Here is a 24,131-nt window from a genome sequence, read left to right on the forward strand (position 1 = left end):
TGTGCTACAAACAAATTCCAGATGCATGTGCCTTTCTGTGCATCTGGCTTCATGTGGGTGCTGAGGAATCGAACCTAGGTTGTATGGGCTTTGCAAGTAAATACCTTGACCACTGAGCCATCTCTCCAACCCTCAGGTACTTATGTAGTTTCAGCAAGACCTCGAACTCACGGCGATCCTCTTACCTCTGCCTCCTGAGTGCTGGTATTAAAGGCATGCTCCACCACACCCAACTTGCCCTCAGGTTGGTTGTTTTTGTTGTGTTTAGAGAGACAGAGTCAGGCAGAGAGAGAGAGAGGAAGAGGGACAGAGAGAGAGAATTGGCAAGCCAGGGCCTCAGCCACTGAAATCCAGCTCCAGATGCTTGTGCCTCCTAGTGGCCATGTACAAACTTGCACTTGCTTGACCTTTTGTGCATCTAGCTAACATGGAGAGTCAAACGTGGGTTCTTACACTTCTCAGGCAAGCGCCTTAACTGCTAAGCCATCTCTCCATCTCCCCCCCCCCCCCAGGTACTTTTTTTAAAAAAGGATTTGACTTGTTTTAATGTATTTTATTTATTTATTTGAGAGAGAAAAAGAGGCAAAGGGTGGGGTAAGAATGGCCATGCCAAGGCCTCCAGCCACTACAAAAGACTGGCTTATGTGGGTCCTTTGCAGACAAACACCTTAATCGCTAAGCCATATCTCCAGGCCCCCTCAGGTACTTTTTTTTTTAATTTTTGTTTGTTTGTTTATTTATTTGAGAGAAACAGACAGAGACAGAAAGAGAGAGAGAGAGAGAGAGAGAGAGAGAGAATGGTGCACCAGGGCCTCCAGCCACTGCAAATGAACTCCAGACACGTGCGCCCCCTTGTGCATCTGGCTAACGTGGGTCCTGGGGAATTGAGCCTCGAACTAGGGTCCTTAGGCTTCACAGGCAAGCGCTTAACCGCTAAGCCATCTCTCCAGCCCTGCCTCAGGTACTTTTGATTAAGATTCCTACTTAGTCCTCAGCTGGTAGATTCTGGGAGGTGCAGCCTTGCTCTAGGAGGTGTATTGCGGGGGTGGATCATGACTCCTCCGTGTGATTAGAGCCAGCTAGCACTTGCTTCTCTCTCTGCTGTGGATGGGTGATGAAGTGAGCCAGCATGAAGTCAACTTGACCATTCTAAGCCATGAAGAAGATTCCCCTTGAAACTGTAAGCCTGAAATAATTCCTCCTATAAGCTGTTTCTAGTCAAGTGTTTTGTACCAGCAATGAGAAGCTACAGGGAATGAATGAGAACAAATTATAATGACACATATGTATGAAATGTCATAATGAAGCTCATTACTTTGTATGATAACCTGAAAAAATATAATAAAGAAATAATAATTTCTGAACTAAATAACAAAAACATCCACCAAAAGAATATTCTTTGTCAACATAGGAAAACTCCCATCACAGGATAAAAACAGAAGAGAAGCCAGGCATGGTGGTGCACGCCTTTAATCCCAGTACTCAGGAGGCAGAGGTAGGAGAATTATTTTGAGTTCAAGGCCACCCTGAGACTACATAGTGAATTCCAGATCAGCCTGAGCTAGAGTGAGACCCTACCTTGAAAATAAATAAATAAATAAACAGAACAGAGAAAATAAGAGAATAGAATAGTCTAAATTCTGGCAGCTATGACTATTAGAGAGCTATCAGAGGCTCTAGTGGATCAAATTCATATTTTCAGTTTTCAATGAATTTTTTGTTAGTATACAAAATAATGGGGCAAGTTTTAATTATTACAAGTATCCAGTTTATCTTCTTTGTTACCAGAATTAGTCTAGAGCTCCCTGCATTTTGTGACATTATCTTTCCCATTCCGTAATAAGAAAACAGGTCTTGGGTTGGAGAGATGGCTTGTCAGTTAAGGCACTTACCTCCAAAGCCAAAGGACCCACTAAGCCAGATAACAAGGGGGTTCATGCATCTGGAATTTGTTTGCAGTGTCTAGAGGCCCTGGCATACCCATTCATTCTCTCTCTCTCTCTCTCTCTCTCAAATAAATAAAATATTTTAAAAAAAGCAAGAGGGCTGGAGAGATGCCTTAGTGGTTAAGGTGCTTGCCTATGAAGCCTAAAGACCCATGTTTGACTCCCCAGATCCCCTGTAAGCCAGATGCACCAAGGTGAGGTAAGCACGAGGTCACACATGCCCACTAGGTGGTTCAAGTGCTCTTCAAATTTTTTACCCTATTATAATGCAATTATAAATGCTAGATAATAGAGGTGTTTTGAGTACAGCAAGGACAGAGGGAAGGAGCTCCAAACTCTGTACAATTCAGGAAAAGCTACCAAAAGGGCTGCCTCTAGGCCCTTGTGTTACAAGACTAGCAGTTCATTAGCCAAGGGGAGAAGGAATTCCTGGTAAAGGAAATAGGTAGTAAATAAACAGCTAGAAGCCGGGCATGGTGGCACACACCTTCAATCCCAGCATTCAGGAGGCAGAGGTAGGAGGAGTGCTCTGAGTTGGAAGTCACCCTGTGACTACATAGTGAATTCCAGGTCAACCTGGGCTAGAGTGAGACCCTACCTCAAAAAACAAACAAACAAACAAAAAAAAACTCAGTAGGAATGACTTTTATGAACTCTATATTGCATAGAAAATCCAGAACTGGAAAAACAGGACGTGGCACAGAGAAAGTGGGAAGAGGAGGATAAACTAGTCTAATCATGTGTCTGTAAATTCACAAAGCCATCTGTGCCATAGCTATGTTGATATTAAAGTTCAACAGACTGCTGCTTGAGAACAAAGATAACATCTTAGCCACCTTTGTAAATAAAACATATAATTATTCAATTGAGGCTGGGCGTGGTGGTACACGCCTTTAATCCCAGCACTGGAGAGGCAGAGGTAGGAGGATGGCCATGAGTTAGAGGCCACCCTGAGACTACATAGTGAATTCCAGGTCAGCCTGGGTTAGAGACCCTACCTCAAAAAAAAACAAAATAAATAAATAAACAACAAACAAACAGCTAGATAGTTGGTTCAGCAACACTACTAATGAGTCTATCTTAAGAAATGAGGGCTGGAGAAATGGTTTAGCGGTTAAGGTGTTTGTCTGTAAAGCAAAGGACCCAGGTTAAATTCCCCAGTTCCCATGTAAGCCAGATACACAAGGTGGCGCATGTGTCTGGAGTCCGTTTGCAGTGATTAGAAGTTCTGGTGTGCCCAATCTCCCCCCCATATCTATCTCCCTCCCTCCCTCCCTCCCTCCCTCCCTCCCTCCCTCCCTCTTTCTCTCTCTCTCTCTGCCTCTTTCTCACTCTGAAATAAATAAATCAATAAATAAAATATATTTTTAAAAAAGAAATGAAAAAGCAACAACAACAAAAAAAAAAAAAATAGGAATGCCAGGTATGGTGGTGCACACCTTTAATCCCAGCACTGGGGAGGCAGAGGTAGGAGGATCACTGTGAGTTCGAGGCCACCCTGACACTACATAATGAATTCCAGCCTGGGCTAGAGTGCGACCCTACCTCGATAAACCAAAAAAAAAAAAAAAAAAGATAGGAACTCTAATCCAGCAAAAACCATAGAATGTTAAACTAGAGACACTGCCTATTTTGTCCTCTTTAGATCCAGGAGACTGTGTGTAAGTGAAAATATACAGCTTAATTGGTTTAGAATACTCAAATTGACTGATCAATGCATTTTCTATTCTATAAAAGGGAGCTCAAATGGGTCTGGGGAGATGGCTCAGCAAGTAAGAACACTTGCCATGCAAGCATAAGAGCCTGAGTTTGATCCCCAGAACCCATGTAAAAAGGCATGGCCACATACCTATAACCCCAATCCTGTGGGGTAGAGTGAGGGGGACTTGCTGATCAGGCAATTAGATTGAAAAAAAATAACAGCTCTGAGTTCAGTGACCAACTGTCTCAATAAAACAATGCAGAAGAGCAATAGAGGAGGACACTCAATGTTCTCTGACTGGCCTCTACACAAGTTTGATGGGACGTCATGTTTACAGTATACATACGTGCATACATACCACACATGCTTTTTTTAATTTTTTTGTTTACTTTTATTTATTTATTTGAGAGTGACAGAGAGAGATAGGGAGGGAGGGAGAGAGAGGGGGAGAGGGAGGAAGAGAGAAAGGGCGTGCCAGGGCTTCCAGCCACTGCAAACGAACTCCAGATGCCTGAGCCCCCTTGTGCATCTGGCTAACGTGGGTCCTGGGGAATCGAGCCTCGAACCGGGGCCCTTAAGCTTCACAGGCAACCACTTAACCGCTAAGCCATCTCTCCAGCCCCATACCACACATAGTCCATACATATGCCATAAAAAATACCACAAAGCTGGAGAGATGGCTTAGTAGTTAAGGCACTTGCCTGCGAAGCCTAAGGGCCCATGTTCAACTCTCCAGATCCCATGTAAGCCAGACGCATAAAGGTGAGGCAAGTGCAAGGACGCATATGCCCACTAGGTGTTGCAGGTAGCTGGAGTTCAGTTGCAGTGGCTGAGGCCCTGACTTGCCAAGCTCTCTCCGTCGCTCACTCCCTCACTCTCTTAAAAAAAGAGATAGCACACGAAGCAATATTGGTAACAGATTATTGCTTGACTATTCATCCTTTTTTTTTTAAATTTTTTATTTATTTATTTGAGAGCGACAGACACAGAGAGAAAGACAGAGGGAGAGAGAGAATGGGCGCACCAGGGCTTCCAGCCTCTGTAAACAAACTCCAGACGTGTGCGCCCCCTTGTGCATCTGGCTAACGTGGGACCTGGGGAACCGAGCCTCGAACCGGGGTTCTTAGGCTGCACAGGCAAGCGCTTAACCACTAAGCCATCCCTCCAGCCCGTGACTATTCATCCTTTCATTCTCCAAAACATTAATGAACTCTTAATGTATTCCAGGGACTGTACTAGGAGTGAGGACACAGTGGTCTAGTAATCTTAAGGGGGAGAGATACTCAATAGTTAAACAAGCTACAGTTCCATAATTCTATAGTGTGACATGAGAAATGGAGGAATTAAGTGCTTTATTAATGCCATAGTCTGTGCTTAGCCCAGACCTGAGAGTGAGACTTCCTAGAGAAGATGACAACCAGTTAGAGACCTAAAGGAATTAAGGATGAGACAAATGGAACGAGCTGGTGCCAGGCAAGAAGGGTCAGCACATACAAAGGCAAAGAGCACAAAACATGTCCAGAGGCTTTGGCCAGCCTGTGACATTATAGCAACATGTCCAACTCCAGAATGTCTGCAGCAGAGAAAGCGGGGAGGAAAGTAATGTGCCATTACTACCAAGGTGTGGTGCGAGAGAAGCAAACTAGGTAACCACAACAATGGAAAACATGAGTCCTGTGATGTTGTAACCTAGGTAAATTAACAGAGTGATAAATGTCTACCTGTTGCTTTGTATGTAAGGAAATTTTAGAGGACATCTGCCAATCCATCCTAAGGGTAACCAGGGCCCAAAGTTAGGATCACAGAGCCGCTGGGTGCCATTACTACTTGCCAAATGTGCTCCTGGCCTCCTGCAAACCATTCTGATGAACAGAGGACGATGATGTTTTGACATAAATCAAGAGAGACTTTTTTTTTTTGCATGTATATTTAGTAGGTATGATTGTGTGTGTGCGTGCGCATGTGGTGTATGCACATGCATGTGCAGATGCAGTGTTTTCTGGGTGCACGCATGGACGTCAGAGGAGAATACTGTCTCCCTCCATTGTTTGTGTACTTGTTTCCTTGAGACAGTCTTTTCTCTGGTTCCGAAGCTTTGGTAGCTTCACGAACCCCAGGAATCCTCTTGGCTCTGCTTCCCATAGGACTGGGTTACAGGCATGCATGGCCATGCTTAGCTATTTACATAGGTTCTAGAGAATTGGTCTGTACTTCAGGCCCCCTCTGGCCTTCATGCTTGCCCAGGAAGCACTCTTAAAAGCTGGACATAAGTCAGGAGCAATCCATCCTAGATATCAAACATCACTAATACGTTGAATGGATATGGTTTTGTTATTCCCAGCACAAAAGTGCTAACTGACTTAAATGGCCTTTTGTTGGAGTCATTCACACATACTCATCCAAAGTTTGAAATATCCATCCTAATATCTATGATTGGTTTCCCTCGTTGTTGGGAGGAGAAAGAGAAATGGAAAGGGAAAGGCTATGTATCTCTTCCTTTAAAGCTCTTTACATTTTTACATATCCCCTTAGCCTTTTCTTTTTGCGTGTGTGTGTGTGTGTGTGTGTGTGTGTGTGTGTGTGTAATATGCATTTGTATTTATGCATGTTCATATGTTTTGGGGTAGGTGTGTGTAGATAAACGTACACGTGTATACATGTGAACATGGAAACCACAGGTCAATTTAGGATGTCCTTTTAAGATTTTTAAATTTATTAATTAATGTGTACATGTGAGTAGAAAGCAAAGAACAACGTCTAGGTGTCTGTGCTCTACCTCCTTTGAGACAGGGGTCTCTGGCTGCTGCAACCAACTGCCAAATGACAAGAGAACATCAGATTGCTGGCCCACCAGGTTCTAATTATCCTGGCTCCACCCCTCATTGTCTAGGCACTTTGGAATCACAGATGTACATGCTACTTTGCGTCCAGTTACACAGGTTCTGGGAAATTGGAGCCAGGCCATCAGGATTTGTAAGCAAGTACTTTTTAAAAAAATTTTTATTTTTATTTGTTTGAGAGAGAGAGAGATACAGAAATAGGCAGGGAGAGAGAGAGAAAAGAGAGAGAATGGGTGTGCTAGTGCCTCCAGCCATTGCAAATGAACTCCAAATGCATTGCCCCCTTGTGCATCTGGCTTGCATGGGTCCTGGAGAATCAAACCTGTGTCCTTTGGCTTTGCAGGCAAGTGCCTTAACCGCTAAGCCATCTCTCCAGCCCAAGCAAGCACTTTTCACTGCTGAGCCATCTTCCTAGCTCCCTCCACCTTACTTTTTTTTAACATTTTTAAATTTTTTTATTTATTTATTTGACAGAGAGAGAGAGAATAAGTGTGCCAGGGCCTCCAGCCACTGCAAATGAATTCCAGATGCCTGCACCCTTTTAACCACTGAGCCATCCTTTCCCTAACCCTGCCTTACTTTTTATTTATTTATTTTATTTTATTTATTTATTTATTTTGGTTTTTCAGTGCAGGGTCTCACTCTAGCCCAGGCTCACCTGGAATTTACTATGTAGTCTCGGGTAGCCTCGAACTCACAGCTATCCTCCTATGTCTGCCTCTGAGTGTTAGGATTAAAGGTATGCACCACCACACCTGCCTTGCCTTGCTTTTGGAAACAAGATCACTCAGTATATCCACAGCTTACCAAATCGGACCCCAGGGATTCTCCTATCTTTGCCTCCTTAAATGCATTACTGGCATACACCACATGCCCAGCATTTTACCTAGGTGCTAGAGATCCAAACTCAGCTTGTCATGCTTATGTGGCACACACTTCACCCATTGAGCCATCTCCTCAGCCCATCCCCTTTGGTTTGGAATTGAATTAATAGACCATTAGGAAACATCCCATCTTGTAACCAGGTTCAAGGTGAAGGAACTAGTGCTGGCTTAATTAATGTATTTCTGTAACTGGTTTCAATCATCTCCTTGATGAGGAGATGCTCACTATGGAAGTCCAAGAAGTACTGGCAATAAGTAGGAATCTACAGGTCCAACAACTGTCTTCTCCACTGTCTCAGTGTTGGGCCCATATAAGGAATCAGTTTTCCTCTTGGTTACTATAAGAGGGCAGAGACAAAAAAGGCTGGCTAGAACCAAAACTAGACAGAAAGGTATAACTTATTTTTTGAGAGAGAGAGGGAAAGAGGCAGAGAGAAAGAGAGAAAATGGGCACACCAGGGCCTCCAGCCACTGCAAAAAAAAACTCCAGGTGCACGCACTGCCTTGTGCATCTGGCTTACATGGGTCCTAGATAGTCGAACCGGGATCCTTTTGCTTTGCAGGCAAAACCCTTAACTGCTAAGCCATCTATCTCTCCAGCCCCAGAAAGGTAAGACTTTTTAATGAGGGAGGCGCAAACAACAAAACTTTTGCTAATCTGTTTGAACAGGTATTAAAGTCAATTTTTTAAATATTTTACTTATTATTTGTGAGTTGGGGGTTGGAAATGGATTGCCAGGGCTTCTTGGTATTGCAAACAAATTTCACTGAGCCATCTCCCCAGCCCTTAAGGTCAGTTATGTGTTGACTTTCCCAAGGGTATATGGGAAATGTTTCAAGAGGGTCTCCTTAGCCGGACATGGTAGCACACACCTGTAATCCCAGCACTTCGGAGGCAGAGGTAGGAGGATTGCCATGAGTTGAAGGCCACCCTGAGACTACATAGTGAATTCCAGGTCAGCCTTGGCTACAACAAGACCAGACTTCAAAAAAAAATGGGTTCCGCTTTCCAAAGCTTAACTCAGAAATGATAAATCTAGCTGGCAATTCTTGGGATCTGAATGGCATGATGAAGATAAAGAACATCTGATGGTAACAGGGTAAAAACACCAAAAAATACAGGAGAAGCTGGGAGTGGTGACACACGCCTTTAATCCCAGCATTCCGGAGGCAGAGGTAGGATCACTGTGAGTTTGAGGCCATCGTAAGACCACATAGAGAATTCTAGGTCAGCCTGAGCTACAGTGTGACCCTACCTCAAAAAAAAAAAAAAAAAGTCCAGGTGAAACACAAACCTGTAGAAGATAGGTGGGCTTTGTTATTTGAGAGTGAGGTACTCTGAAGTAAAGAGCGTGGAACAGGGCTGGACAGATGGCTTAATGGTTAAGGCGCTTGCCTGCAAAGTGTAAGGATCCATATTTGACTCTCCAGATCCCTGGTAAGCCAGACCCACAAAGGTGAGGCAACCACAAGGTCACACACGCCCACTAGGTGATGCAAACCTCTGACATTCAATTGCAGTGGCTGAGGCTCTGTGGTGCCATTCTCTCTCTCTCAAAAAAATAATAATAATAATAATAAATAAATAAATAGAGTGGGCAAAGCCAAAAAGACTATTGCCATAAGCATACTCAAGGCAAAAGAATAGATGATAGCCAAAGATACCAGCTCACAGCTTTCTTTTCTATCACATTCTGCATTTCACTTTGCTCACTTTGATTAGACTTCAGTATGTCTTAAGTCCACTTAGCCTCCATCCCCTACTCATTGGTTTTTACCCTACCAAATATTACCTTACAGCACAACACAGTTCTTTTTTAAAATATATTTTATTAATTTATTTGAAAGAGAGAAAGAGAGTGAGGGAGAGAATGGGCACTCCAGAACCTCCAGCCACTGCAAACGAACTCCAGATGCATGTGCCCCTTGTGCATCTGGCTTATATGGGTCCTGGAGAATCAAACCAGGATCCGTTGGCTTTGCCAACAAATGCCTTAACTGCTAAGCCATCTCTCTAGCCCACAGCACAGCTTTGTTCACACGAGGTCTTGTAGTACTTACATTCTTGTTGCTAGAACAAAACACCTATCAGAAGCAGCTAACGGGAGGAAAGAGTTTATTTCAGGCTTACGGTTTGGAAGAAAAGTTTCATCAGAGCAGAGAAAAGTGTGACATAGCAGGCATTGGGGCATCACGTCACCCAGAGTCAACAGGAAGTCCTCTGAGTGAGCCATCGCTTAATACCTAGTAGGGCTGGACGAAGCATCCTCAAGACCTACCTCCAATGGCATATCTCCCCCAGTAAGGCTGTACTTCCCAAAGGCTCTGCCAATTGGGGATTAAGCAGGAAGCATCATTATAAACATATGAGGCTGTTGGAGACATTTTATATTGAAACCACCACAGGTAACTACTCTATTTAAAATAGACTTACTAAAATAAAATTGATATAAAACAATTTGTACATATTAGAAATATATAATTTGACAAAATCTAACATTTATGCATGCCTGTGAAAATATCACATATATCCATTACACAAAGTTTCCTTCTTAGCTTTTTTAAAAAAATTAATTTAATTATTTTGTTTTGTTTTGTCAAGGTTGAGTCTCACTCTAGCCCAGGCTGACCTGGAATTCATTAGGTAGTCTCAGTGTAGCTCAAACTCACAGTGATCCTCCTACCTCTGCATCTTGAGTGCTGGGATTAAAGGTGTACACTACCATGCCCGGATTTATTTTATTTTCTTTTTATTTATTTATTTGAGAGAAGGAAAGAGGCAGAGAGAGAGGTCCTTGGCTGCTGCAGATGAACTCCAAATGCATGCATCACATTGTGCATCTGACTTATGTGTGTCCTAGGGGATCAGACCTGGTTTCTTTGGCTTTGCCTTAACCGCTAAGCCATCTCTCCAGCTCTCTTAGCTTTCCTTACTACCTTCCCCATCATGCATAGGTAACTACTGACCTGCTTTCTAGTACTATAGATTAGTTTTCAATTTCTTGTTTTTGGTGGGTTCTTTTAAAATCTTCCTTAGAACCAATTTTTTTTTCTTTTCAAATTTTTTATTAACAACTTCCATGATTATAAAAAATATCCCATGGTAATACCCTTCCTCCCCCAAAAAACCCTTTGGTGGTTTTTTTTTTTTTCGGTTTCTTTATTTATTTTTTATTTTCACAATTTTTATTAACATTTTCCATAATTATAAAAAAAAAAACATGGTAATACCTCTTCTCCCCCCCCCCCACGCACTTTCTCCTTTGAAATTTTTGGTGGGTTTTTGTATTGTTTTTTCCAAGGTAGGGTCATACTCCAGCCCAGCCTAAACTGTAACTCACTGTGTAGTTCCAGGCTGGCCTCAAACTCACAGCAGTCTTCTTGCCACAGCCTCCTGAATGTTGGGATTACAGGCATGTGCCACCAAACCCATCTTCAGCATGTCCTTTTTTGTTTGTTTTTTTCGAGGAAGGGTCTCACTGCAGCCCAGGCTGACCTGGAAGTCTCAGGGTGGCCTCAAACTCACAGCAGTTCTCCTACCTCTGCCTCTCAAGCGCTGGGATTAAAGGCATGTGCAACCATGCCCAGCATCATGTCTTTTTTAAAAGGACAATGTAGGGCTGGAGAAATGGCCCAGTGGTTAAGGGCACTTATTTGCAAAGCCTAATGGCCTAGGTTTGACTCTCTAGTATCCACATAAAGCCAGATGCACAAAGTGGCCCATGCATCTGGAGTGGCACATGCAGTGGCAGGAGGCATGCCATACTTGTTCCTTTTCTGTCTGTGCCTATTTTTCTCTCTCAAAAAATAAACACAAAAGAACAGTGTGATCAGAGCTAAGGATGTAGCTCAGTGCTAGAATACTTGTTGGATATATGTAAAGACCCGGGTTTGATCCCCAGCACTGGGAGTGGGAGGGAGGACATGAGCAGTCAGCTCTCAGTCTTGTCTAACTCCAGATAAACTTAAAATATAAATAAGGGCTGGAGGGATGGTTTAGCTGTTATGGCATTTGCCTGCAAAGCCAAAGAACCCAGGTTCAATTCCCTGGGACCCATGTTAGTCAGATGCACAAGGGGGTGCACACATCTAGAGTTCATTTGCAGTGGCTGGAGGCCCTAGCACGCCCATTTTCTCTCCCTCTCTCCCTCTTTCTCTGTCAAATAAATAAAAATTAAAATTCATATATATATATATTCATATATATGGCTGAAGTTCCTATCACTATAAGTTCAACATCAGCCCAGGTTACTTATTGAGTTCTAAGACATCTTGGACTACAGATTGAGACCTTGTCACAAAACAAAACAAATGACTCTCTGGCCCTTGAGATGAAACATCAAATCCCTTTTCGTATAAGGCAACTAGTATAATGTTTGGCAAATATGTTCCTGATGTTATTTATGAAATCATTGCTATCCCACAGGCTTCTTCCAAAGTAAATTCCAGCTGGTATCCAGTGTCCTCCTTCTCATCTTCAGTGGTGAGTATGTTTAGCACTAAAGATTGACTTCCAAGAAGGAAGCTAGTGAAATTTGGGGCATTTTCTTTTATCTTTACAGGATTGTGATGAGAGTACATGTGACTTTTTGTTGTTTGCTTTATTCTTATTTATTTGGTTTATTTTTCCAGGTAAAGTCTCACTCTAGCCCCGGCTGACCTGGAACTCACTCTGTGGTTTCAAGCTGGCCTTGAACTCAGTGATCCACCTAACTCTTTCAGTCTCTTACCGATCTTGAAGTTTGACATCCCCAACAGCCCCGCCCCCTGCCATACACCCATGCATATATACACAGAAAACTAGGCAATTCTCTGTTCTTCACTCTCCATGGGACTGTGGTTACATACATGCTAGGCCAGGCCCAGATGTTTTATGTGGATCCTAGGGATCAAGTATCCATATTAAAGGTAATGTTTGTTGACTGTTCTGCCACTTCTGTGCTAAAGTGACTCTTTTTAATTTAAATGAGTGGTCTAAAGCCAGGCATGGCAGTGTATACCTTTAATCACAGCACTCTGCAGGCAATAGGAGGATTGCTATACATAGTAAATTCTAGGACAGCCTGGGCTAGAGTGAGACCCTACCTCGAAAAACCGAAAAAAAAAAAAAAAAAGAAAAGAAATGAATGGTCTTTCATGCCTACTCTGGCCCTCATACTAGCACGGGAAGTGCTCTTAATTGCAGAGTCATCTCTCCAGCCCAAAGTGGCTGATTTTTGTGTATAAGCTTCACAGTGACATGTGTTTGTTTACTCATAAAATTTACTGGGTGACTAACAGGGAATTTCCTGCAGTATTGGAAGGCTTTACCTTATTTACAATAGACAAGGCTATTGTAAGGGGCTGGAGAGATTGCTTAGTGGTTAAAGACACTTGCTTGCAAAGCCTGCCATCTTAGGTTTGATTCTTCAGTACCTACATAAAGCCAAATGTACAAAGTAGTACATGCATCTGGAGTTCATTTGCAGTGGCAGGAGGCTCTGGTATATCCATAATACTCTCTGTGTCTGCTTCTTTCTCAAATAAATGAAAAATTAAAATTAAAGAATTTCATTGGGCTGACGAGATGGCTTAGTGGTTGCCAGGTATGGTGGCACACACCTTTAAACCCAGCACTCGGGAGGCAGGGATAGGATCACCATGTGTTCGAGGCTACCCTGAGACTCCATAGTGAATTCCAGGTCAGCCTGGGCTACAGTGAGACCCTACCTCGAAAAATCAAAAAAAGAAAAAGAAAAGAAAAGAAAAACCAAAAAGAAAAAAATAAAAGAATATTGTATATCTCTTTCCTAGCTACAGCATTTAGGTTTTTGTTTTTTCTTTTCTTAATTTTATGTATTTGTGGGAAGAGAAAGGATGGGCTTACCAAAGCCTCCTGCCCCTGGAAAAGAACTCCAGGTACATGCACCACCACCACCACCACCCCCACCCTGACTTTACATGAGAACTAGAGAATGGAACCAGGGTTTGCAAGCCTGCACTTTAACCACTAAACAGTGTCTTCCGCCCTAGCCATAGAATTTGTGTAGACTCTAATTCCATCCTCTTTGTGAAAGAAAAAGAAAGAACAGAAGAGAAGGAGGGTGAGAGGGGCTCGAGAGATGGCTTAGCAGTTAAGGCACCTGCCTATGAAGCCTAATGACCCAGTTTTGATTCCCCAGCACCCATATAAAGCCAAATACACAAAGTGGCACATGTTCTGGAGTTCATTGCAGTGGCTAGAGGCCCTGGTGTGCCCATATTCAATTTTTTTTTCTCTCTTTCTGCTTGCAAATATTAAGTTTTTAAATTTTTTTAAAAAAGAAAATAGTTAATTAATGCAAAGTTTTATGGGTTTTTTCCTCCAGCCAACTGTAAAGCTCTTCATTGATGGGAAATTTGTTGAATCCAAAACTGACAAATGGATTGACATCCACAACCCAGTAAGCAAAACTTGAGACTTAATTAGCTAAGAATTCTTGGAACATGGGGGGAGGTAGATACATGTGAATACTTTGTAAAACATGGTACTGCTGTTGTGAGTAGGTGAATGTGGAAAAGATGGGGCACTGGCAAAGTGTGATGGCTTCTTTTCAGGCTACCAATGAAGTTATTGGCCGGGTTCCCCAGTCCACCAAAGCTGAAATGGACGCAGCCGTTGCTGCTTGCAAACGGGCTTTTCCAGCCTGGGCAGACACATCAATTTTAAGCCGTCAGCAGGTCCTGCTTCGTTATCAACAACTTATTAAAGACAACTTGGTAAGAAATCTGACTGGTGTAATTTTCTACTTGGTTTCTTAGAATGTGATAGTCACTCCCTTAGAGACTTTCAGCTATCTCCCTTTACTCTACAACACAGACAGACATTGATCTTGACTCTTTTCCTTATTCTGGTTTTCCTTTAGTTTTGATTCTTCCTTGTCTACTTCAGAATTAAAAGAAGGAAAATAGGGGCTGAGGGCAGGTGGTAGAGCACATGGTTACTTAATGTGAGCAAGACCCTGGGTTAGCCAGGCTTGGTAGTACATGCCTGGTAGAGGCAGGAGCATTAGGAGTTCAAAGGAGGAAAAAAAAAAAAACAGTGAAAAGAGGGAAAAAAAAAAAAAAAAAGCCTGGCATGGTGGCACACACCTTTAATCCCAGCACTCAGGAGGCAGAGGTAGGAGGATCACTGTGAGACTGAGACTGCATAGTGAATTCAAGGTCAGCCTGGGCTAGAGTAAGACCCTACCATAAAAAAAAAAAAAGAAAAAGAAAAAGAAAGGCTGTAGAAAAGGGGGCAGAGAGATTGTTAGAGCCACAAGCTGGGACATTATGCACAGAGACATGGCCTCTCCCATAACTGACTGCTGCCCCACAGTACATGACCCACAGTCCCCGTGGGGATGACCTGCATCTCCAATGAGGAGGATCTCCTTGGAATAGGGACAGGGATGAGGGAAAGGATGGTGCCAACATGTATTGTTTATATACTAAGCATGTCCATGACTAATAAAAATAAATTGAAAGAAAGAAAAAAAAGGGTTGGGGAAATGGCTTAGCGGTTAAGGCATTTGCCTGCAAAGTCTAAGGACCCCAATTGGATTCCCCAGGATCCACATAAGCCAGATGCACAAGGGGGCGCATGCATCTGGAGTTCGTTTGCAGTGGCTGGAGACCCCAGTGAGCCCATTCTATCTTTCTCCCTGCCTCTTCTCTCTCTTTCTCTCTCTCTCTCTCTCTCTCTCAAATAAATAAATAAACAAAATATATTTTTTAAAGGCTGGAGAGATGGCTTAGTAAAGGCACTTGCCTAATGGACCCAAGTTCAATTCCCCAGAAGCCATGTAAGCCAGATGCACATGATGGCACATGTGTCTGTAGTTCGTTTGCAGTGACTGCATGCCCTGGCATGCCCATTCTCTCTCTCTGTCTCTCATCTCTCCCTTGCTCCCTCCCTCTCTCTTTTTCTCTCTCTCAAATAAATTAAAAAAATTTTTTTTAAATAAATAATTTTGTTTGTTTTTCAAGGTATGGTCTCACTCTAGCTCAGGCTGACCTGGAATTCACTCTGTACTCTCAGGGTGGCCTTGAACTCATGGTGATCCTCCTACCTCATCCTCCCAAATTCTGGGATTAAAGGCATGTACCACCATGCCCGGCCAATAAAATATTTTTTTAAAAAAAGTCCTTGGATGCACTCCCTAGCACCAGATAGATAACTAATTGATAGATGGATGGATGGACAGATGGTAGGCAAACAAATCAACCAGCCAGACAACATCCTTGCATTAGTTTCTATTTGTGTGTTTTCTCTCTAGAAAGAAATTGCCAAATTAATCACATTGGAACAAGGGAAGACCCTAGCTGATGCTGAAGGAGATGTATTTCGAGGCCTTCGTAAGCATGAGCCCCTCATGGGATTTTTGGGAGACATCAAGAAAAGATGGGAGGCAAAGATCCCAGAATGGGTTTGGGGGTTGCTTCTTTCCTTATAGATTGTGATAAACATATAAACTCTTTCATCTTAAATTTTGTTGTTGTTGTTTTTTCAGACAGCACCTCACTATGTGTCTCAGGCTGGCCTGGAACTTGCTATGTAGAACAAGCTGGCCTCGGCCTTCCTGTGTGCCACCATGCCTGGCAATATCTTTTTAAATATTTGTGTAAAAAGAAATAGCATTACTTCTCAGGTACCTATGAGACTGATTTGTTGCACTTTTTTAAAAACTTGAATTATCTTGCACACTATCTTTTTCCCATTCAGAGAATCTCAGTTTGTATACCCTCTTCATGTTGAAGGGTAAATCATCATTTCTCCCTTCTGTCATTGGTGTGAGCCACTCTCTGTTCTCACAGTTGAATAGGAAATAAATACGCTAAGTAGTACTCAGTGTAGAGCTGGTGACTTCACTTCTTCTCTGTTCCAGAGGTGGTTGAGCATGCCTGTAGTGTGACATCCCTTATGCTGGGAGAGACCATGCCATCCATCACCAAAGACATGGACCTTTATTCCTACCGTCTGCCTCTGGGGGTGTGTGCAGGCATTGCTCCATTTAATTTTCCTGCCATGATCCCTCTTTGGATGTTTCCCATGGCCATGGTTTGTGGAAACACTTTCCTAATGAAACCATCAGAGCGAGTCCCTGGAGCAACTATGCTTCTTGCTAAGTTGCTGCAGGATTCTGGTGCCCCTGATGGAACACTGAACATCATCCATGGACAGCATGAAGGTAACTGCTCTTGTGTGTGCTTATGTCATCTAATTCCCAAGGAAATCATTGTGTTAGTGGTTGGGTACTCTAGGATGACTAAGTTAGGAATGAAGAGGTTCACTAATAGTAATCTCTTGTTTAAAGGAAGTGTTAATTGTCTGTTTTGCCACCTGAGAGTGCTAATGTGACTGAGGAGTAACAGTGCTTCTTGCCCTATACAGTGGATTAGGACCTGATACTGATAAGATTAAAGATAAAGGTTATTGAGGTAGATACTATTTTTCATTTTACAGATGAGAAAATTGAGGCAGAATGCAAGTAAGCAATTTGCTCCAAGCCATACTATTAGAAAATAGGAAATTAGGCAGAAAGTACCAGGGCATCTTGAAAAGATCAGTAGCTGTGGGCCAGAGAGCTGGGTTGCAAGCCTGGGCTCTTCCTCTGTACCCTGAGGGTACCCTGAAGGTTCCTTCCACAGCCATCTGTGACACTCTTACGTGGTGTCAGGATCCCTCTGTCACTCTAGCTCAGGTCAAAATGCAGTTGAGCTGTGCCTAGGTTTTGGAAGGAAGAGAAGCCACAGCACAACCCCACTCCTTAGCTCCCCAGGAAAAAGATTGGCAGACATTGGTCAGATTCCAGACATGGAGCTGTCAAGGCATCCTCTTCCTCCCAGCTCTTCTAGATCTCAAGAGGGTTGTCCATTCCCCACCCACCCTGAGCCCTAAGGGCCACTCAACTCAGGATGAAAGCTATTTTTTTAATTTCTTTTTTATAAAGAGAGGAAGAGAAAGAGAGAATCGCCATACCAGGGCCTCAGCCACTGCAATCAAACTCCAGATGCTTACACTACCTGGTGGGCATGTGTAACCTTGCACTTGCCTCACCTTTGTGCATCTGGCTTACGTGGAATCTGGAGAGCCAAAAATGGGTCCTTAGGCTTTACAAGCAAGTGCCTTAATCATTAAACCCAACCACTAAGCCACCTCTCCAGCCCCAGGGAGAAAGCTTTTGAGCAAAGGATGGCATGTCAGGACCAGAGTGGAGGTTAGAAGGTGTCCATGTGGTGTCACAGGGGTGGAAGGGCAAAAGGCCTCTTGGGAAGCTAGTCTAGTGTGGTCTCCTCTCAAGCACTATATTGTGCATTGAGCTCTGGGAACTCCTGCTCACAGAGCTTTCGGAGCCCCAGACTTACCGCTTACCGCTAAACTGGCCTGACTTTAGAGAAGGAGACTCAGTAGAAAGAGCCCAAGCTAAAGCTGGGTATGTTGGCACTCACTTTTGATCCCAGCACTCAGGAAACAGAGGTCGGAGGAGCACCAAGTTCAAGGCCACCATGAGACTACATAGTGAATTCTCAGCCTGGGGTAGAATGAGACCCTATCTTGAAAAACAAAAACAATAAAAGAAAGAAAATAGAAAATTAGGGTACCTGTAACTAGGAAGGCTAACCCTGATTCTTGATTATGAAGTATGCTTTATCACTTCTGTCATAAGGGTATAATAGTACCTGAGAGTCTTATGTATAGTCACAGTGGAAGACACTTTTTTTTTTCCAAGTTAGGGTCTAGAGTTTGAGGTCACCCTGAGACTACACAGTGAATTCCAGGTCAGCCTGGGGTAGAGCGAGACCCTACCTTGAAAGAGAAGGAAGGAAGGAAGAGAGGGAGGGAGGGAGGGAGGAAAGAAGGAAGGAAAGAGAGAGAAAGACAAGAAATAAGAGAGAACTCTTTACAGTGGAAACCCAATTAAGAAAAACAAATGTATCAGCTGGGTGTAGTGGCGCACGCCTTTAATCCCAGCACTCAGGAGGCAGAGGTAGAAGGACTGCCATGAGTTCGAGACCACCCTAAAACTATAGAGTAAATTCCAGGTCAGCCTTGGCTAGAGCAAGACTCTCACTTGAAAAAAAAAAGAAGAAGAAGAAGAAGAAAAAAAACCACATATGAAACATTTAAAGCATAGGAGAAAGAGGAGAGTTTCTATCTTAACCTGTAATTATTTGTTCTTTGTGGTGACAATTTATTTTCTTCTTAAAGCTGTAAATTTTATTTGTGATCATCCGGACATCAAAGCAATCAGCTTTGTGGGATCCAACCAGGCAGGAGAGTACATCTTCGAGAGAGGGTCAAGAAATGGCAAGAGGGTTCAAGCCAATATGGTGACTTCTTATTCCTTTTTCCTCCGTAAACTTGGTTATATGCATTTAAATTACCTAGGAATAGCCCTTTAACAGACAAGCCATTCATCCCACTAAGGCCAGTGCTTCTTAATTATTTCCTCATGAATAGGGGCTTCTTCTCAGCTCCTAAACCCTATGAGGATCTTATGGTGGTCACCTTTTAAAATATGTAGCTCATCTTGGTGACAAAGGACATATTCCTTCATGAGAATGTTACTTCAGTTCTTTAGATTTCAAGTAACAGCCAAATTTTCTTCCTTTATACTCTGCTTCTAGCCCTTATTTAATGATTTTTTTAAAAAGGTTGGGGGCATGGCTGGGCATGGTAGCGGTGCACATGTTTCATCTTAGTACCAGAGGCTGAGGTAGGAGCATCACTATGAGTTCAAGCCCATTCTGGGCTACAGAGTGAGTTCCAGTCAGCCTGGGCTAGAGTGAGATCCTGCCTCAAAAACAAAACACTGTCTCACACACACAAATGACAAATAAATAAGTGATATATACCCTAAGCGTATCTCTTGGTCTTTATAACCAGTCTGTTCCCAGTACTGCAAAACTTAAAAAAAAAAAAAAATAGGATCTCTTTGTCCCCAAAACAACAAAGGATGAATTTTCCAATCCTTTTCCTAAAACTCTCATTTGAAATCTGATTCTTAATTTCATAGTTTAATTGAATTTAACTTAGGGAGACCCATGCACTTTCTGTATTTCTTTAGGGAGCCAAAAACCATGGAGTAGTCATGCCAGATGCCAATAAGGAAAATACCCTGAACCAGCTGGTAGGCGCTGCATTTGGAGCAGCAGGTCAACGCTGCATGGCTCTTTCAACAGCAATTCTTGTGGGAGAAGCTAAGAAGTGGCTGCCAGAGCTGGTGGAGCGCACCAAAAAACTGAGAGTCAATGCAGGTAACCAGTAACCTGTATTACAGTTTGCATTTGTGACATTAAATTCTTGGCTTTCCATTGGTCTTGTCCAGTGGAAGCAATAATGTATATTCTTTTTTATTATTATTTTTTTAATTATTTATTTATTTATTTGAGAGCGACAGACACAGAGAGAAAGACAGATAGAGGGAGAGAGAATGGGCGCGCCAGGGCTTCCAGCCTCTGCAAACGAACTCCAGACGTGTGCGCCCCTTGTGCATCTGGCTAACGTGGGACCTGGGGAACCGAGCCTTGAACCGGGGTCCTTAGGCTTCTCAGGCAAGCACTTAACCACTAAGCCATCTCTCCAGCCCATGTATATTCTTACTTTTACCTTTAATTATGCTTGTCAATTAAATTCATCTCCTATTGGCACTCATAATAGATATTAATAAAAACCTTAGGTATTTTTTGTTTGTAGGAGACCAGCCTGGAGCTGATCTTGGCCCCTTAATCACTCCCCAGGCCAAAGAGCGGGTCTGTAATCTGATTGATAGTGGAACAAAGGAGGGAGCTTCCATTCTTCTGGATGGGCGAAAAATTAAAGTCAAAGGCTATGAAAATGGTAACTTTGTTGGACCAACCATCATATCAAATGTCAAGGTAAACAACTTTTAATTACTTCACAAATATAAGAGCTAAAAGTTCCTTAGAGGCTATGAGACTCTTAAAAAAATTATTTTTGAGGGACTGTAGAGATGGCTTAGCGCGATTAAGCGCTTGCCTGTGAAGCCTAAGAACCCCAATTCAAGGTAGCACGTGCATCTGGAATTCATTTGCAGCTGCTAGAGGCCCTGGTGCATCCATTCTCTTTGCATCTGCCTCTTACTCTCCCTCTGTCTCTTAAATAAATACATTAAAATAAAATAGGTTTTTTAAATTTTCTTGTTTATTTGAGAGAGAGAGAGAGAGAACCGGCGTGCCAGGGCTTCTAGCCACTGCAAATGAACTCCAGATACATGCGCCCTCTTGTGCATATGGCTAACGTGGGTGTTGGGAAATTGAGCTGGGGTCCTTAGGCTTCACAGGCAAGCACTTAACCGCTAAGCCATCTCTTCAGCCCAAAATATATTTTTTTAAATCTGACAGGCTGGAGATGGTTTAAGCACTTACCTGAAAAGCCTAAAGGCTCAGGTTTGATTCACCCCGCCCCACCCTACCCCCAGTATCCATGTGAAGTTGGATGAAAGAGTGGCACATGCATCTTGAGTTCATTTACAGCAGCTAGAGGCCCTGGTGTGTTCGGTCTCTGTCTCTTTCTCCCTCTGTCCTTCTCTTTCTGTTTCTCTCTCTGTGTTTAAAACTAAATATTTTTTGAATGGAGAATCACTTTATTTTTATACTAGCATAGGCCCAGGGGAAGAAAATAAATAATATTAAAAAATATTTTTGCCAGGTGTGATAGAGGGAGGCAGAGGTAGGAGGAGCGCTGTGAGTTCGAGGCCAGCCTGAGATTGTATAGTGGATTCCAGGTCAACTTGGCTTCAGTTTCAGATGGATGCACAAAGTGGCACATGCATCTGGAGTTCATGTATAACAACTAGATGCCCTGGAGTACCCATTCTTTCTTTTTTCTTTTTGAGGTAGAGTCTCACTTGAAATTCACTATGTAGTCTCAGGCTGGCCTTGAACCCACGGCATCTTCCTACCTTTGCCTTACAAGTGCTGGGATTAAAGGCGTGCTCAACCTTCCCCCCCCCCTCCATTCTTTTTGTCTTTCTTCTATCTCCCTCTCTGCTTGCAAATAAATATTTATTTACAAACAATTTTTTAAAATCTGACTTCTTTTCTGGATTCTTCACTTCCAACAGCCAAATATGACTTGTTATAAAGAGGAGATTTTTGGTCCAGTTCTTGTGGTTCTGGAGGCAGAAACATTGGATGAAGCCATCAAAATTGTAAATGACAACCCATATGGAAATGGAACTGCCATCTTCACTACCAATGGAGCCACTGCTCGGAAGTACTCCCACATGGTGGATGTTGGACAGGTTTGTGAACAGAAGTTTTGCATTTTCCTGAGAGGAGACAATGATCCACCACTGCAGCTTACTCAAAACTTGCCCCTTTAATCTCCCACAATGCCCCATTTACAGCATGGATGATACAGTACAAAATGACTTTAAAATTAGTATCTCCAAAAAAGCCAAACCAAAGAAATTTTAAAACCAAATTAAATAAAATTGGTCTCTTGTCTTTGTGCATCTAAATGGAGAATCTGTAGTTTGAGTCTTTGTTTAGTGTTTGATGTGGATTTGTTCTGGCCTTTGCGTAGGTGGGAGTCAATGTCCCCATTCCAGTGCCTTTGCCAATGTTTTCATTCACCGGCTCTCGATCTTCCTTCAGAGGAGATACCAATTTCTATGGCAAACAGGTAACTTTTGAATTACAACTTTTTTTCCTTGAAGAAACTTTCTCGAACATATTCAGAAGCAATGACTAGCTGCCAACAGCTTCTGTGAAGTCGTGTTATTCCAGATGGTTTCTCAGAAAGTCCCCTAGAAAAGATTTAAACATTAACAAATTTTGCCAAAGTTGTCTCTTCATAAATAACCAAAGCAACAAGGTTTAGAGGAAAGAGCATGAGGAAGTCCAGGCCTCTGCATATGCCTTTTGTTCTGCTTGTGACCATCTTCCCTTTGATCTAAGTAACTGACTTACTAGCATATGGCTTGGTTTAAAGAGTAGACTCCTCCAAAAGCCAAAGGACCCAGGTTAGCCAGATGCACAGGTGGTGCATGCATCTGGAGTTCATTTGCAGTGACTGGAAGCCCTGCAACGCCCATTCTCTGTGTGTCTGTCTGTCTGTCTGTCTGTCTCTCTCTCTCTCCCCCTCCCCCACGCCCTCTTTCTGTATGTCAAATAAATGTTTAAAAAGATCAGGGATGGATGGATGGCTTAACAGTTAAGGTGTTTGCCTGCAAAGCTAAAGGACCCTGGTTCAATTCCCCAGGACCCACGTTAGCCAGATACACAAGGAGCACATGCTTCTGGAGTTTGTTAACAGTGGCTAAAGGCCCTGGCACACCCATTCTTTCTCCTCTCTTTCTCTTTCTCTGTCAAATAAATAAATAAAAATATTTTTAAAATAATAAAAAGAGTAGACTCCTCCAGAAAAATCACCTCTGGCTGCCACCACCCGGGTGTCTTTGATGCAGCATGGGATGTTCTGTGTGTTCTCATTGCACATTTTTTCCTGTGACATATATTTGTTTGCAGAAAATTTTATTGAGGAGTGGAAGTGAAGATAAGTTGTAGAGTGCCAATACACAAGGGCCAGCGTTTGATCCACAACACCTCAAAAATACTGCTTTAGCCAGTTGTGTTGTCACACGCCTTTAATCCCAGCATTTGGGAGTCAGGTGGGAGGATCACCATGAGTTCAAGGTCACCCTGAGACTATAATGAATTCCAGGACAGCCTGAGCTAGAGTGAAACCCTATAGGGCTAGAAGGATGGCTTAGCTGTTAAAGCACTTGTCTGCGAAGCCAGAGGACCCAGGTTCAGTACCTCAGGACCCATGTAAGCCAGATGCACAAGGTAGCGCATGTGTCTGGAGTTCATTTATAGTGGCTGAAGGCCCTAGTGTACCCATTCTCTCCCTCCCTCTCCCCTCCCCCCCACCTCTCTCATAAAACAATTTAAAAAAAATAAATAAGGAGCCGGGTGTGATGGCACATGCCTTTAATCCCAGCACTCCAGAGGCAGAGGTAGGAGGAACACCGTGAGTTCGAGGCCACCCTGAGACTCCATAGTGAATTCCAGGTCAGCCTGAGCTAGAGTGAGACCCTACCTCGAAAGACCAAAAAATAAATGAATAAATAAATAAATAAGGGACTGGAGAGATGGCTCAACAGCTAAAAGCCTGATGACCTGGGTTTGATTCCTCAGTATCCACATAAAACCAGATGCACAAAGATTTGCATGCATCTGGAGTTTGTAGTTGCAGGAGGCTTGGTGCGCCCTTACTCACTTTCTCTGTGTCTACCTTTTTCTCTCTGACTCTCTCCCTTAAATAAATATAAAGAAAATTTAGAGGAAAGATGTGAGCAAAGGCTATGACTTAGGATACACAACTCCCAAATAAGAGTGGCCTGCAAGTGTAACATATAACATTGTTCAATTTTTCTACTGAAATGCTGCTAAGGTTAGAAATTCTAATTTCAGTATATTAATGATGGCTAAGGTTTGAATGTTTAGTATGTGTATCCTATTACATAATTTTTTGTTTTTGTTTTGTATTTTGTTCTTTTTTTTTTTTTTCAAGGTAGAGTCTTATTCTAGCCCAGACCAACCTGGAATTCAGTAATAGTCTCAGGAAGGCCTCAAACTCATGGCCATTCTCCTACCTCTGCCTCCCAAGTGCTGGGATTAAAGGTGTGTGCCACCATGCCCACCTATTTATTCATTTATTTATTTTGGTTTTGCGAGGTAGGTTTTCACTGTAGCCCAGGCTGACCTGGAATTCACTATGTAATCT

At 42.8% G+C, this 24,131-nt stretch overlaps 2 protein-coding genes across 4 annotated transcripts in view; one reads left to right on the top strand and one right to left on the bottom strand.

The window, feature by feature from the left end:
* Positions 1 to 24,131, top strand: part of Aldh6a1 (aldehyde dehydrogenase 6 family member A1) — a 29,362-nt gene that overhangs the window by 2,621 nt on the left and 2,610 nt on the right. Inside the window, exons 2-11 of the mRNA XM_045155089.1 lie at positions 11,799 to 11,855; positions 13,720 to 13,794; positions 13,949 to 14,110; positions 15,652 to 15,730; positions 16,261 to 16,563; positions 18,585 to 18,706; positions 19,444 to 19,633; positions 20,073 to 20,254; positions 21,463 to 21,642; positions 21,927 to 22,025. Of these exons, the coding sequence (XP_045011024.1) occupies positions 11,799 to 11,855; positions 13,720 to 13,794; positions 13,949 to 14,110; positions 15,652 to 15,730; positions 16,261 to 16,563; positions 18,585 to 18,706; positions 19,444 to 19,633; positions 20,073 to 20,254; positions 21,463 to 21,642; positions 21,927 to 22,025 (1,449 nt within the window). The remainder of the gene's footprint in view (positions 1 to 11,798; positions 11,856 to 13,719; positions 13,795 to 13,948; positions 14,111 to 15,651; positions 15,731 to 16,260; positions 16,564 to 18,584; positions 18,707 to 19,443; positions 19,634 to 20,072; positions 20,255 to 21,462; positions 21,643 to 21,926; positions 22,026 to 24,131) is intronic.
* The window catches only part of Bbof1 (basal body orientation factor 1), a 59,062-nt gene continuing 56,643 nt past the window's right edge, over positions 21,713 to 24,131 (bottom strand). For all 3 annotated transcript variants that reach the window (XM_045155091.1, XM_045155090.1, XM_045155092.1), the window contains one exon: positions 21,713 to 22,149. The gene's annotated coding sequence lies outside the window, so the exon portion shown is untranslated. The remainder of the gene's footprint in view (positions 22,150 to 24,131) is intronic.

Source organism: Jaculus jaculus, chromosome 7 (assembly GCF_020740685.1).
Source record: "Jaculus jaculus isolate mJacJac1 chromosome 7, mJacJac1.mat.Y.cur, whole genome shotgun sequence".
In the NCBI taxonomy this organism is placed as follows: domain Eukaryota; kingdom Metazoa; phylum Chordata; class Mammalia; order Rodentia; family Dipodidae; genus Jaculus; species Jaculus jaculus.